Source organism: Agelaius tricolor, unplaced genomic scaffold (assembly GCF_023055355.1).
Source record: "Agelaius tricolor isolate 1412-34295 unplaced genomic scaffold, bAgeTri1.0.p SCAF_1, whole genome shotgun sequence".
Lineage (NCBI taxonomy): Eukaryota > Metazoa > Chordata > Aves > Passeriformes > Icteridae > Agelaius > Agelaius tricolor.
In genome coordinates this window covers 46994320-47008990 of record NW_027269261.1, presented here as the reverse complement: position 1 = coordinate 47008990, position 14671 = coordinate 46994320, and the positions used below count along the sequence as shown (strand labels likewise).

Here is a 14671-nt window from a genome sequence, read left to right as displayed (position 1 = left end):
TGGTATGATGTAGAAACCATCAGTTAAAAAGTAAAACCAAACTTTGTAGGAAAAGAGGAGGAGTTCTGACTTTTTGCTCCCCTTCACTTTCTGATGTCCTCTTGGCATGATGGACTGAAGTGGCAATCCCTTTCCAGGGCTTCTGCAAAGTGTATCCCCAAGTTCTCCCAGCTGTAACAGCTCCTGTATTCACCAAGAACTGGAAGACATATAGTTAAGAACTCAGTACACACTCTGATTTAGTAAAGAACAGAATTAAAAGTATTAAAATAATGTACTGGACATAAATGACAGCTGTGACAGGAAAATGAGAACAACTTTCATGTTTTTATTGCTGCCTTAGAAGCAATTGATAAACAGTACACTTCATATATAAATGAGCACGTGTCAATATATGACAACAAAAATAAATTACAGTGACATAGTATTTAACTTTACAAGGTTGTACAAAATTTCCAAATATGAATAGATTTCAACTTAAAAATTTGAAATAAGTTAAAACTTCAACTATTCTGAAGACTTAAAAATATACATACAGTTTCACTCAAACACATCATTTACAGTATGATTTTTTAAGCTGTTTATTGTTATACACCCATATATTTTTGACTGTATCAGTGGAATATATCCTGCTATATGCAGCTTTGCTGCTGTGGGACAAAGGGGTTCCCTGAGGGCACAGAACAGGCTTTGAGTGTTTATATTTTAAATCATTTGATTACATATATTAGCTAGAAATATAAACCTAAAGTGTTATTTATCTGTCCTATAATGAGAGACTGATTTATCTGCTCTTTCTAGAATTTCCATTGATGCTAATGAGAATTTTGAAGAGAGCTTAACAGGAGGATTGAACTAAACTAAGTCTATTTAGCCAGGATGAATTAGGTCAAATTATTTAATGAAGTATTTGAAGAATATCTGTTTAGTATTAGATGTCATTATAGACTACATAGCTAGTCCTGGCTATGCACTGGCATATTTGCTTCCACAACTAATAGGAAAATATATTTGATATGGTACTTTGAAGTAATGGGATGGATTATGGATTGGCATTTTTAACACCTCAATTGTATGCACATGATTACTTTATTAAATGTTATGAAGATTAAGAGCATTTACCAAAACTTCTTGGCTGTTGAGTATGTGATAATTGAGAATTCCAAGGGTCTAATTCAATCTGTAAAATAAGGTAAGGTGGAGGAAATTCAATACTGTGGCTGCATCACTCCTGATAACTTAAACTAAGGCTGGTGCAAACAGACTCTGTGCACCAGCAAAAAGGCAAAGGCTTGTCAATTCAGAAACCATTTGTAAGAAGACAGATAAAGAAAGAAATTTGAAGAAACTGGCACATGTGAGAAAATTGCTCAATTGTCAAATATACAGGAAGACACTTGTGCAGACGTGGGTCTTAAACTGCCTGCGATTAATTTGGTAAGAAATAAAAAAGAAATCCAAGATGTCTATTTGTGAGACTGAATTTTCTCTTCTCTGAATATGTTAAAATATCTATCAGAATGCTGCACCAGTAATCCACAATCTTTCCTCCAAACTAATAAATGTTCTGTGTACATCATTTAAATGAGAAAGGGGAGTCATAAACAGGCCAGAGCTGTGCAATTCCTCATTTCCATTTTTCTCTAATGGTATTGGTAATAAAGACCACTGCAGTCTACAATTCAGCTGGAAATTATTTTAGAAGCCACTGTTTTTGTTGTGTGAATATGCTGTCATTGGGCAGCAGGAAGGAGGAAGGGAACTGGAAGGAGGTATACATACATACATACATACATATATATATATATGCATATTTATGTGTATATATATATGTGTGTGTATATATATAAATATATATAAATATATATATATATATATATATTTTTTTTTTTTTTTTTACATATATATATATATATGAAGGTATGAAAATGGTTGGGGGTGGTTTGCTCTGTTTGCTCTATGTTTTCCCTGGGTCATGCCCACAGAGTGCAAGGTGAGGGCACAAAAGTGGAGATATGTTATGCTGGTGGGAGGCCACACAGTCCAGCGCCACACTATGGTGCAGGGGCCTGGCTGCCTCCTGCTTTTCTGGGGAAAAATGTTTATTTCTGAAGCACAGAGGGAACCTTTCCCTCTGGAAAAGCTAGCTGGAGCTGGGCTTGGATCAGCCCCCAGAAAAGGCTGTTTTTCATGGTCGCTAGGAGAGCACAGAGCAATTTCACTGAGCAACAGATTAGGTCATTAAGTGAATTAATAGCAGCCAAAGAATATTGTAGCATATGACTGGAAACAAAATTTCCTTCTACAAATCCACACCTAAGGGGAGTCCTCCCACACCAAAGGGAAGGACAGTTTCCCCAAAGGAAAACATCTACATGATGAAGACTTCAAAACACTTTCTAGATTGTTTACCCTTCTTACAACTTGTAATCTCAAATTACTTCAATCAAAACAATTACATTTCTCTTAATTGATTGTTCTGTGTTCTGCCCCTGTTTTGGCTCTTGAGAGGAAAAAATAACATGGAAATATATCTCAAAAGTTCAAGCAACATCTAGCAGTTATGTAAACCTTACCTCACCGACTGCTTGGCACACAGTGTATTACTGTACAATCAGATATGTCTTTTATATCCCATAATTTATTTTTATCTTAACTAGCAAGCCACTCTATGAGCAGCAACTAAAGAAATGAGTTTATCTACTTATATTAATGCAATTGTTATCAGGGGCATACAGGGTAAAAATAATTTGTAGATTAGAGTAATGTATTTACAAGGAAATTTCCACATGGGAAGGTGCCACCTGATTAGTTTTCTGTGGAGAGTAAAAAAAAAAAAAAAAAACAAAAAAAAAGAAAAAAAAAAGGTGTTAAAGTGTTAAAGCATCTTGGCAGGAGAAAATATCTTAAGAGCACAATGTTCCACTGTGATAGTTCAGTGGGAGCCCAGTTTTGACAGCACATTTTGGGCTGAGACCCATGTGGTGAAAGGAGAAATGTGAGCCCTTGTGGGACACTTGACCTGGACCAATGTATTGATTTTTCTACCAACACACAGCCATCCACGTCCTGCCCTCAGGAGTGAAATGGTGGCAGTCATCCCAGAGGGGAGAATAAAACATTTGAGTCTCTCTCAGTACATCTTCTCTTACTCTCATTTTTATCAGCTGCAAAAGGGAAGGTTCCTCTAAAACACTGAAGCCGAGGAAAATGGTTACTCGTCATCATTATCTGCCTCTACTCCTCCAATTACTGTGCTAGTGTTTTGCAAACTGCTGTCAATATGAGCTAGGGCCAATTATTCTTTCTGAGTGTTAACCAAGACATAGAATTTAATTAGATGGCAGAAAAAATATTGCACAGCAAGGTAGGTGTTAGCAAAAAAAGATCAACTTGGCCAATAATTTAAAAAATGCTAATATTCTGTCTAGGACCTGAATGAGTAGCTATGACTAGATCAATAGACACCAGATTTTGAGTGAATGCTCAAGCACTGTCTTTTTACACAGCAGAAGCTGAGGGGCTCTTTCTACTGTTTCCTGTCATTTTATGAGTTTACAGTACATTCAGCTCCACTGGTTTTGATGAAGAAAATCAGTTTTATGAGGCATAAAATTCAAATTTTTTTCAGGAGATCTATTTATGAGATGCTTAATTACTGCATGAAATTTCTTCATATATTTCAAAATCAGAAAGCAACAGGCAAAAGTCAATTTATTTAAAATTTTCAAGCCTTAAAATATGTATTCAGATATTGTCTCTGGGACTTGTTTTGCTCCATAACCAGCAGAACAGAAAGCTTTCAAGTAATAGGAACACACCAGGAAACACATAAAATATGTTCATCAGATTCCTGCAATTTTATCTCCATTTCTATCACAAAAATACCCGCTATCTCCAAACAGAAGCAGGAAGCTTATGGCTCTTTCTTGTAACAGCTTGACTGGTGTGGCCCACACCCTTCCTGCTGTGGGGTGGCAGGGGCAGGAGCTCAGTTCCAGCTTCCTTTGAGGCAAAAGTCCCATGACTGCTGGTGAGCTTTGAGGCAGGAGGAGTTGGGTTAAGAGGCAACTGGGTGATGGGACACCTCCAGAAACCCAGGGATGATTCATTTTAAAAAATGACATCTTCACTGACATCTTCTAACATTTACAGCTTACAAATGAAAAACTTCACATTATATTAATAATTTTTTTTACTTCTTTTGGAAAGCAATGAATTGCAATTCAGGCTTTATACAGCTTTAACTAAGACCTCTTGTGTGCACTTAGTACATGGACTTCGATGATCCATCCTTATGCAGCTTGCTTTTGAGAACAGCTGTCCATCCTTAGTCTTTATATTACTCTAATGATGGATTCTGTCAGTCAATACAAAGACATTGCAAAGACTAAAAACCAAAATCAAACAAAACCAAAAGTGGCACCTGTGCACATTAGTTTAAGTCTCTTGGCATTTTTCATGCTGATCCTTCCTGTCTCACCGCAGGAGAAATATGCAACTACGTAATGTAGCTGCACTGTTTTGAACACAAGTGAAAGGACCTGAAAGGACCTTCCATCATATTTGGTGAAGGGCAGGGGCAGAGCAGGAGATAAATACTGCTCTATCCTTCACACAGAGGATTTTGTTCAGATTACACTATGGCAAAGAAATCACATTCATTTTGAATAAAGGAACAAAACATTTACTCAGATGTACTTTTACAGCCTGTAACGTGGAAAATTTTGGTCCTAATATCTCTTGTAAAATAAACATCATTAATGGACATATGAGGCAAGAAAATGGAATGATTTATGAATCAGAAAAATTCATGACAATGGAGGATAAAAGCTGCCTAACTCCAGCTACATCTGATTTCACATAGCTTTGCAGATGCAAAGAAATGACATCTTTATATATTGATGGCAGAGGGTATTCAATAGGTATATTCAATAAATGTCTGTGATAGGTGTGTTCAATAGGAGGGGAGTGATCTGTGGGAGGGATAAAAGTAATGAGTGGAGAAAAGCACTGAGCATCAGGAAATACAGCACAGGCCTATTTCTTGTGATGTATCTGCATAAGCAGAGTGCAGCACTGTGTAGGGTTCAAAGTAAATTGGCTCATTTCTTTTGCCCCATGGTGTTAATTAGTCTGTGCCACAATGGTAATCATAATTCTTAATGTGGACACATTAAGCAGAAATTAAGGAAGGCTATTTGGCCATTTCCTCATCCCTTTGGTTTCTCTAGAGTAGGTAGTATTTCAGGAATGACTACGGTTGCTTTGTTAACCAAAGATTTTAATACAGAAGAAAAATAGGCTCAAGAAGACTGGATGTTTTGAAACTACATAAGGAATCAGATTCTTGTCCAGAGACTTTATTTCCATGATAGTGTAAAAATTTTCAGATCTTTTGAGTATTTTCAGTAAATTAACTATGCCTGTATGAATGAATTGAAAAATAAATTTAAGTTCTCTTGGCACAATAATATCCTGTGCTTCTCTGATTGTTAGGCATGGTTGAGTGATGATTACCACCAATCATTTCAAGAGTGCTTTCATTCCAGAAAGTACACTAAATAACTTTGGTCCAGGAGTGAGAAAGAATCTCCTATCAAATTCCTGGAAAATGCATATGCACCCAGACAAACAAGCCCTGCTTACATATTAAGGCCTTATTATTTAGTCCTAGAGTGCTATAAGAAGGACCTCTTCATGGAGGCCTGAGTGGGGTGCCAGGGTGCTCTGCCAACAGCCTAGCTGATGGTGACGTGTGCTCCCGGCTCACAGAGTCATTCATACACTGAACTTTTTTGGACACTGTTTACATGTGTTTATTCACCCTTATGCAAGGAGGATGTGCACATCTATAAAGTCTTTAAATGTCTTGGGGGTTTTTCCACACTTTCTGCCAAGTTACATAAATTTTATAGCTTCACTAGCTTGGAAAAAAAAGTTACCTCTCCTCATCACCATTAAATTGAATGGTTTTATGGTCATTTTTCATAAGACCCTCTCTTAAGCCAGAATCACACAGTCAAGGATTTATTGTTTGAAAACTCAGAAGGAGGTGAATGACCTAGATATAGTGGGTATTTCCTAGTCTTACCAGGCAAATGAGGTTTTTAAAGCCTGAAAAATGTCACCCATGAGACTGGCAAATCAAAAGCATTATACTATGCAAAAGAAAGGGTAGAGCAATAGGATGGGATGAGGGAGATGGTAATTTATTTTCCCTCTAATTTCTAATGGATGGAGTGCTGTTATTACCTCAAAAAATTTGCAGTGATGACTTGCTGTGTTTGTGACATTTGCCTCCAACTGTTTTCATAGTGACTGGATTTCTCTTTCAACTTTGAGAAACTGGCAGTGATGTTCACATGGACATAGAAGTTTCTCTTACATGAACCTAGATAGAATCTAGTCTGAGAGGCCTTTTTTTCTTATTTGAAAAAGGCAGTGTGAGTTTGAGTAATGTAATGGAGTTAAACCTAGTGCAGCCTTGATGCAATAGCTCAGTACGTGAAATATGTTCATGCATTTCTAAATTTTGGGTAATGTCTAAAAAGCCAGCTCAATACACTGAAAACACCATATCCAGAAATAAGGACAATGCAATTGTAAAAAATATGCACTAAGGAAAGAAAGATGTGGAAACTTTTCTTGCAGATAAGCAGAGGAGACTTAAGCACAGTTCCACTGTCCAGTTACAACTGATGAGCCATCAAAGGCAATGTTTACTGTGGCTGACAATTTAGCATAAGTTTGCACATACATCTGTAAACATTGCTCTAGATGTGGTACACCTCTGTGTATGTGCATGCACGGTAGAGTCACACACACCCTTCTGAGACATACACAGTGCATGGAGATGTATAGGTACAATACACACAGCACACAATGCATGTTGGAATAGGCCATGAAATAAGTAGCACTTATCTTAATGTTTTCCCATGTTACCTGAGCTCCCTCCATTATACAAGACCCTGACAGGGATTGGCTCTCTTGAGCTCTCTTGATATCTAAAATTAAGCAAAACATCCTCAAGCACATCTAGGAATGCATTTGGAAATGACTACAATGATATTTCTTGAGGGAAAAAAAGTACAATCTGTATTATACTTTGAATGTGCAGTGTGAGTGGTGAAGAGAAGTCAAAGTCCCAAATGCCAGTACAGCATAGGTCATGAGTCTGCCAGTTAAGATTGTGAAGCACTGTCAGTGACCTCAAATACTGTAATGCTCAATCTCAGCCAAGTTGCAGCGCCATGGTGTATGAAATGAAATAAACATAGTGTAGAATTCTCATTCACACTCAATTTGTTTTCAACAAATAGCACAACTGCATTATCTCTGCCTTACTTTAAAAGCTGAAGTACAAAAATTCCCAAGTATCAGACATTACAAATTAGCATTTTGCCCAATATCTTTCTGGCAGCTCAAAAATGTAGAAATAGAAAAGTGCAGATGCTATAAATGATCTATGCCTGCTTGAAGGCTACAAGGAAGAATATCCTAATTAAATGAAATTTTTAATTCCATGAAAATGTGAATGTCATGCATGCTTTAGCTAAGCTTCCAAACAGAAGTGTTTGGGTATCATGGGAGTGCAGTGCATGAGTCAGAAAAGACAGCCATCATTTGAACACTTCAGCTCCACCAGACATCTCTGCATACCCTTGGGGCTAACAAGAAGCAACCTATGAATATGTATCACTTTGACCTGCTCCCAGAAGCCAGTGCAGTGGTATTTGAGTGGGCAAATACATAAAAGATATAAAGAATATATAAAATAGAAAATCGCAGAGGGTGGAACTACCACAATGAATATATATGGTTTTTAAATTCCCAAATGCATTAAAATACATGATGATTCATGAAGTGTGTGATGTTCAAGCTAGTGGTGGTTAGGGAGAACATCACTAGGGACAGGTCATCCCCTGGTCAGACTTGGTGAACAGACCATTTATGGCACAGACCAAAAATTTCTGCCAATAAGGAGCTGGCAAATGTGAAGCCTTCTCCAGTTGTTTTTGATATGTTTTATACATCTTTAGAAAATAAAGTATCAGACCTCAACATTTGACAACTCCTGAAATTAGTAAAGTGTCTTTTGATAATGTAAGATCAGATAATTTTGCATAGAGGGACTGCAAAAGGAAAAGAAAAAACACCTGATAACAAGACAAGCTTGTAGAGCATATTTTAGCACAAGACTCTAGGACCCACCTGGAGGAAAATGAGGGTTTACAATCTCAAATACAAATTTGAATCATGATGCATGATCAGATGGGTAAGGGGTGAGTGAAAAGCAGTTTATAAATAGTATGACACTGCTTGACCATCCCTACTGTATATAGGGTCACATGATGATAACTCTTTCTAAAATTATTGATGCTGCTGATTAGGGAAAAAAAGTTTAAAATTTCCTTTTGCTTCGATGTTTGCATTCTGTAGAGGCAAACCAAGTGTACTTTGGGATCTCTACTCGTTTTTTAGATATATAAGGTTGATAATGAACCAAGACTTTTCAGAATATTCTTGCAGAATAAGTAAAGAAATACAATAATCAAGACAGCAAAGTAAGAAAATGAAGCTGCACGTAATTGAGAAAGTCACCAACTCTCTCAGAATATCTGTGTGCATATTCCTACTGCCAGAATCCTGTAGGCTATTTATTGTTTAGGTTACACAGATCCACCAGTTTAGATCCTGGGAACTACTCAAGACTTTCCTATATTTGTTTAGCTTTAAACAGTGCCAGGCTGATCTGCAGTTTACTTTTGCTGAAAGTGTGTTATGCAGGAGTAGGAAAAATGCTTCATGCACCATGGCCCCTGCCCTCAGATCTTCAGATCAGACATCTCTCACTGCCTATACAGTACAGAAGTAATAAACTTCTATCACAATTTTACACTGAAAAAGCCAAACATATAATGTATTTTGCTGCCTGTTCAGAGATGGACAGTGATTGGGTCTGTTCTACAAAGCTTTCTCCAGACTACCCATTGGCTCCTGTCTGGCTATCTCTTCTGACTTTTTGGTCCTTTTCATGTGGAGTCTAATCCTGTATTGTTGCAATTAACGGAGACTGGTCTCTGAAAAGCCAGCTTTCAGAGCTGTGAGGAGAGTTAATGGGACTGAGCTGTTTGTCTGCCACAGAATGACGCTTTCTACTGTGTTTCTGACTTAATTTTCCTCAAAACAGATGAAATATTACACCAGTGTACTTCCTAAAAGTCATTCTGTGTCATTGGTCTTGCACTGTTCTTCTTCTGCAACCTATTATGTGCGCCTGTATTCATAAATAATATATCCACTAGTGCATACAGCTAAAATTTTTCTGTGTGCATGGGTTTAAAGCAAATACAGCAACATATAAAATACAAATTAAATTAATGCTCACTGTACTTGTAACACAGCCAAATTCTTAATATTTTATAGTGCATATTCTATTAAATAAATAATAACTAAATTGATCTATGCTACAAATATGTGTATACATATACATTTTAGGATACCTGTAAATAACATTTTAAAGCCTGTTCACACATCAAAAGACAGGTTGTTTATTTCTCTGTTAGAACAATCCAAGGATTTAACTCTTCCTATTATGTAAACAGTGGTGACAGACGCTTTCAAGGAAGCTTAACTTCAATAAAAATAATAGTTTCCCATTTTAAAATCAATACTAATATACCATAAATCCCCCGATGAACTCTGGCTTCCTTGCATGCTCTCACATTTTGTGTATTAGGGGCACAGCACTACTCTAGATATCAGAATATAATAATATGGCAATATATATAGATATAGATATATATTTAAATGTTAAAACATTTTTAGGTCAACTTGAGTAATGAATAAATTTCAATTATATGCTTCTTTCTATAAATAAAGGTAATTAATTTTCTTTGCAACATGGGTGCCTTCGTATGTGGGTAGCAAACCAGCAAAACAATTCCGGTATCTTTAGTTCAAAATGCAATTGTGACATAGATGAAGTTTTAACTTTTTTCTTTTTTGTACTAAAATTGTACTTGTGGTAGAGTTCAATATAATTTATGAGATTACTTTAGGGTAGACATTTTAAGCAACTCATACAAAAGAGAATTTTTTAATGACAAGAAAGCAAGGTATAGTCTATTCATTTCTCAAGCAGACCTTTATGAATCACTTTAAAAGGACACTACAGCTGAAGACTGAAGAGCAATATTTATCAACATTAAATAAAACATTTGGTGAAATATGTATAAATATTTCTTTATATGAACATAACACAAAATTAAATAGTTTAGATACACAGACACCATTTAATATATTTCCACTGTTGTCAAAATCATCTGTAAACACCATCTCACACTGAATACAAAAGCAGCTTTAACATCAGTTCTGTATTCACAACACTGATGCCCCTTTGTAAAATAAGATACTTGTTTTATTTTCAGCAAAATAAGAGTCTAAGCAACAAAAAAAAAAGTTTTGGTCAGCTCAAAGGAGAATACAAAATAATCTTTCAACATGTAACTAAATCAGATATCAGATTTAGAGCAACAGTTAAAAGTACAATCCTTTCCCCAGGGGACCTCTGACATTTATAAATCATGTTTGGTGCAGACCACCTCACAAATACCAGGAAATACTGGTCATGTCTAAATTATAAATATTAAAGCCCTTTTAAAATTGTCTTTATCAAAAATTGCCAGGTTACAAATTGGCAATATCACATTTTTCACACCACTGAATAACCTGGTATCAAACGGATTTAGGTGCACTTCTTCTGATGATTTTTAAAACAGGTTGTGAAAAACAAACACTTTTTAGTGAGCATCCTTCACATGCAAAAATAAAGCATTTCTTTGAAACAAATCATTGGCATCTGAAGATCACCTGGGCAGACAGTGCAAGCAGCAGGGCTCCACCAACTTTTATCAGAAAGTTACAACTTGAACTTTCATCGGAAGCTGTAGAGATACTGCACACAGGATCTGAGCTGGCTCTGAGAAGGGTGGTGCATCCCCACGGTGCAGCTCAGGACAAGGTGTTGCAGGAGCCATGTGTGCTTTGACAGCAGCACGGCCTCCCCAGCAGGACATGGGCCTGCTGCTGATGGTTGCACCTACCTGGCTCCTGAGCAGCTCCCTTTGAGCACTGGTACTGTGCAGCCCAGATCTGGGTTCTCATTATCCTATGCCCTGCCAAGACAGCTTCCTGCTCTTCCCTGAATGTAGCCTTCAATTCCTTTCCTCTTTGTATTGTTTAACGATCACTTTGAGGAGAGACTCTGAGCTCAAGATTAAGATTTTACTGGGAAAATACCCAATTATAAAACTCTGTAAAATCACAGGCTATGTTTTGGTTTTCTCAGTTTGAAACGTGGACACTGTTTTGGTGCCAGAGATAAACTTGAATTTCAGGTGGCAAATAATGAGCTATATACTTATAACATGATTTTCGAACTTTTAAAAAGTTTCAATCACATGTAATCACAATGGGGGGCCCTGTAAAAGCTAGAACAAATAGGTCACCTCTTTCCTGGTATGTGTGCATTTCAGAGGTGTGAATGTGTGCTATGCATACATACACACTCCCACACACACATATAACATCAGCTGCACACAGAGATACTCAGAAATCAGGAATATGGGGTACAATTAATAATATATCAGAAGAGAAGTAGACAGGAAGCTGCACCAGGACAACAAGAGGCAATTTTTCAACCTATACAGTGTCTCAATTTCATAATCCTGTTTCACTAGCTTGCTACATCTGTATGTAACTTGAATTGAAAGTTGTTGGATTCCTTGGAAAAAGAAAAGTTGGGTTGGCTAGATGTGCTTACCTGAGATCCCAGAGCTGATTATAATCAAAGAGCTGGGCACATCAGTAATGGGTTTATAATTGCTATACAGCTTCTCACAAATTCATAGGAAAACTTTATTAAATCTTACACTCCTTAGTAAAAATGTTGAAGTTTCTTAGTTTTTGCTGAATGTGGATTGACTTTTATATTAAACTGGATTTATTGAAAGGATAAATAAGCCTGGCAGCTGCTTTCATGCCTAAATCATAGAATCAGCACCCTGGACCCACCTTCCCTCCCCAACCCATCCTGTCTCATCCCTTACTACCTTGCCAATCCTGCCCTGTCCCATCCTGTTCTGTTCTATCTCACCCCATCCCATCCTATCCCATCACATCCCTGCTTCGTTATTTTTCTATTTGTTTAAAAAATACTATTCTATGAAGCCTCCCTAGGGATCCGCTTATGAAAAATCACGGACTGCCTTTGCTGATACTGCTGTTTGCGTCGTTTTCGTTTGTCACACTGGCACAGCAGCAGCATCTTAAAAGTGTTTCTGAATGTTTTGTTACACAGTGCATAGCACATGGGGTTCACTGTGCTGTTGATGTAGCAAAGCCAATACCCCAGGTGCCAGAAAGTTTTGGGGATACAGCTGCAAAAGGTGTTCACCAGAACCATTATATTATATGGGGTCCAGGTAATGATGAAGGCAAACAAAATGGCACTGAGTGTCTGTGCTGCTTTCTTTTCTTTGATAAGTGACATTCGTTTTCGTTTTGTGATCTGACTTCTGGTCTTCAAGGCAAACTTTTTTGCCAGGGTTGCTTCCTTAAAGGACAAGGGCAGGGCTGTCGATGTCTTGGTGACTGATGAGATGCCATCAGAAGCTGTGGTTGTCTCTTCTGATTCTGGTTCAACTGGAAGCTTGGTAAAGCTCTTTTGGAAATTTCCACCATCCTGAACACCTTTGGGAGGGTGCAATTTTTTAGGTTTCTTTTCCTTCGATTCTGTGTCAGATTTCTGCAGTTCATCCCCTGACTCGTGCAAATCTTCCGAGGAGGGTAGTTTTGTGGAATTGAGGATAGCACTGTGACCAGGAAGTTTCAGCACAATTGAATAGATGGCTCTGGTCTCTGCAGCAATGTCTTCTTCATCAGAGGAGGCTGAATTCTCAAGGGAGGCAGCAGCATCATTGTTGTTCCAGCTGTCACTGCTGCTATGCTCTTGGTCCCCCTGATCTGTGCTCGGTTCCCAGCTCTTCATTGTGAGCCAGAAGTGGCAGCGTCTGTATTTCTTTCGGGCGGAGCGTTTCATGTTCTGCCGCTGCAGCTCGTAGCTGCTGCAGCTCCGGGAGCTGCCTGTCTGGTGCACGAAGCGCGCTGCCTCCGCCTCGCTGCCCGAAGCCTGGAGCCCTGCTAACTCTTTGGTGCGTTTCTCTGTCTCCTTGTAGATCCTCCAATACAAAATACTCATAATGGTCACCGGCAAATAAAAGGCAGCTATGGCAGTGCCAAAAGTGATGATAGGTTCACTTAGAAACTGGATGAAACATTCATCAGGAGGCACAGTCCTCTCCCCAACAAAATACTGCCAAAACAAGATGGCAGGGGCCCAAAGAACAAAAGAGACGATCCATGCTAAACCAATCATTACCCCAGCCCTTTTGGTTGTTCGTTTGGCTCTGTATGTCAGTGGCCTAGTGATGGAAAAATACCTGTCAAAACTTATCACGAGGAGGTTCATGACAGAGGCATTACTGGCGACGTAGTCAATGGAGAGCCAAAGATCACAGGCCAAGCTTCCCAAAGCCCAGTGGTCCATGATGATGTATGTGGTATAAAGATTCATGGAAAGAACACCGATGATCAAATCTGCACAAGCAAGGCTCAACAAGAAGTAGTTGTTGACTGTTTTCAGTTGTTTGTTAACCTTAAATGCAACAATCACTAAGATGTTTCCTATGATGGTCACCAGTGCAAGGATCCCAGTGAGGAAAGCAATCAAAACTACTTGCCAGATAGTGTGTCCACCCAGAGGGTCTTTGCTTGTGGCATTGAGGGTCATGTTTGTTGATTCCACAGTGGAGAAAGGAAAACTCTCTGTGGTCTGAGGGAAGTCATAGCTGCCAATGAGTGATGCTGCTTCATCAAGGAGTCCCGGTCCATGCGAATCTCTCTTCCAGAAGGAGCTCACATTCGGTAAAAGGAGCGAGGATGAACTGTTATTATGCATGATCATTGTGGCTCTCTGACATAGTCTGTAGCAGAGAAAAACCAAACAAAAATCAAGTGAACAGGTGAAGATGTTAAATAATCATCCTCATACTTGTACATAAAATCACTTTAGCACTTTGAAAGATGTCTTTAAAAAGCCAAGCTGCCTGTGACACATTTCAAGTCAAACCTGTATGTGATATCCAGATTGTGATTAGTCTGAACTCTTTATAGTGATCACATTGTGTTTTCTTATAAACATTCAATTACAGAGGAACCAAAATCCCAGGAGAATTTGAATGCACAGTGGTATTAAAATGCTCCCAAACTCTAACTCTGAATTAAAACACACCCTGCAGGATCTGTCCTGAACTCAAAATCTCAAAAATCCTGGAGCCTTTAAAAATTAAGTTCCAATCATACAAAGCCACAAATCTTCCACGTTCAAATCAACACTGGTTCCCAGTGCTATCCTGGCTCTAACAAAACAGAGCCACAGCCTCTCTGCTGCCTCCAGCTATAGCTGATGGCAAACAAAAATATTGTTCTGTCTTTCCTGAAACTATGGTGATACAAGCCAGCAAAATTTCACTGTGCCAAGCTACTCTAATCTGTGAGGCTGCAAAACTCTTCCCATTTTCATCTACCTTTCAGCTATCTGATAAAA

The 14671-nt window shown here is 38.2% G+C and overlaps 1 protein-coding gene across 5 annotated transcripts in view; it reads right to left on the bottom strand.

The window, feature by feature from the left end:
• Nucleotides 1-308: 308 nt before the first annotated feature.
• CHRM3 (cholinergic receptor muscarinic 3) overlaps nt 309-14671 on the bottom strand; it is a 273827-nt gene continuing 259464 nt past the window's right edge. For all 5 annotated transcript variants that reach the window (XM_071432667.1, XM_071432692.1, XM_071432674.1 and 2 more), the window contains one exon: nt 309-14048. In XM_071432667.1, the coding sequence (XP_071288768.1) occupies nt 12227-14048 (1822 nt within the window). In that variant the 3' untranslated portion in view covers nt 309-12226. The remainder of the gene's footprint in view (nt 14049-14671) is intronic.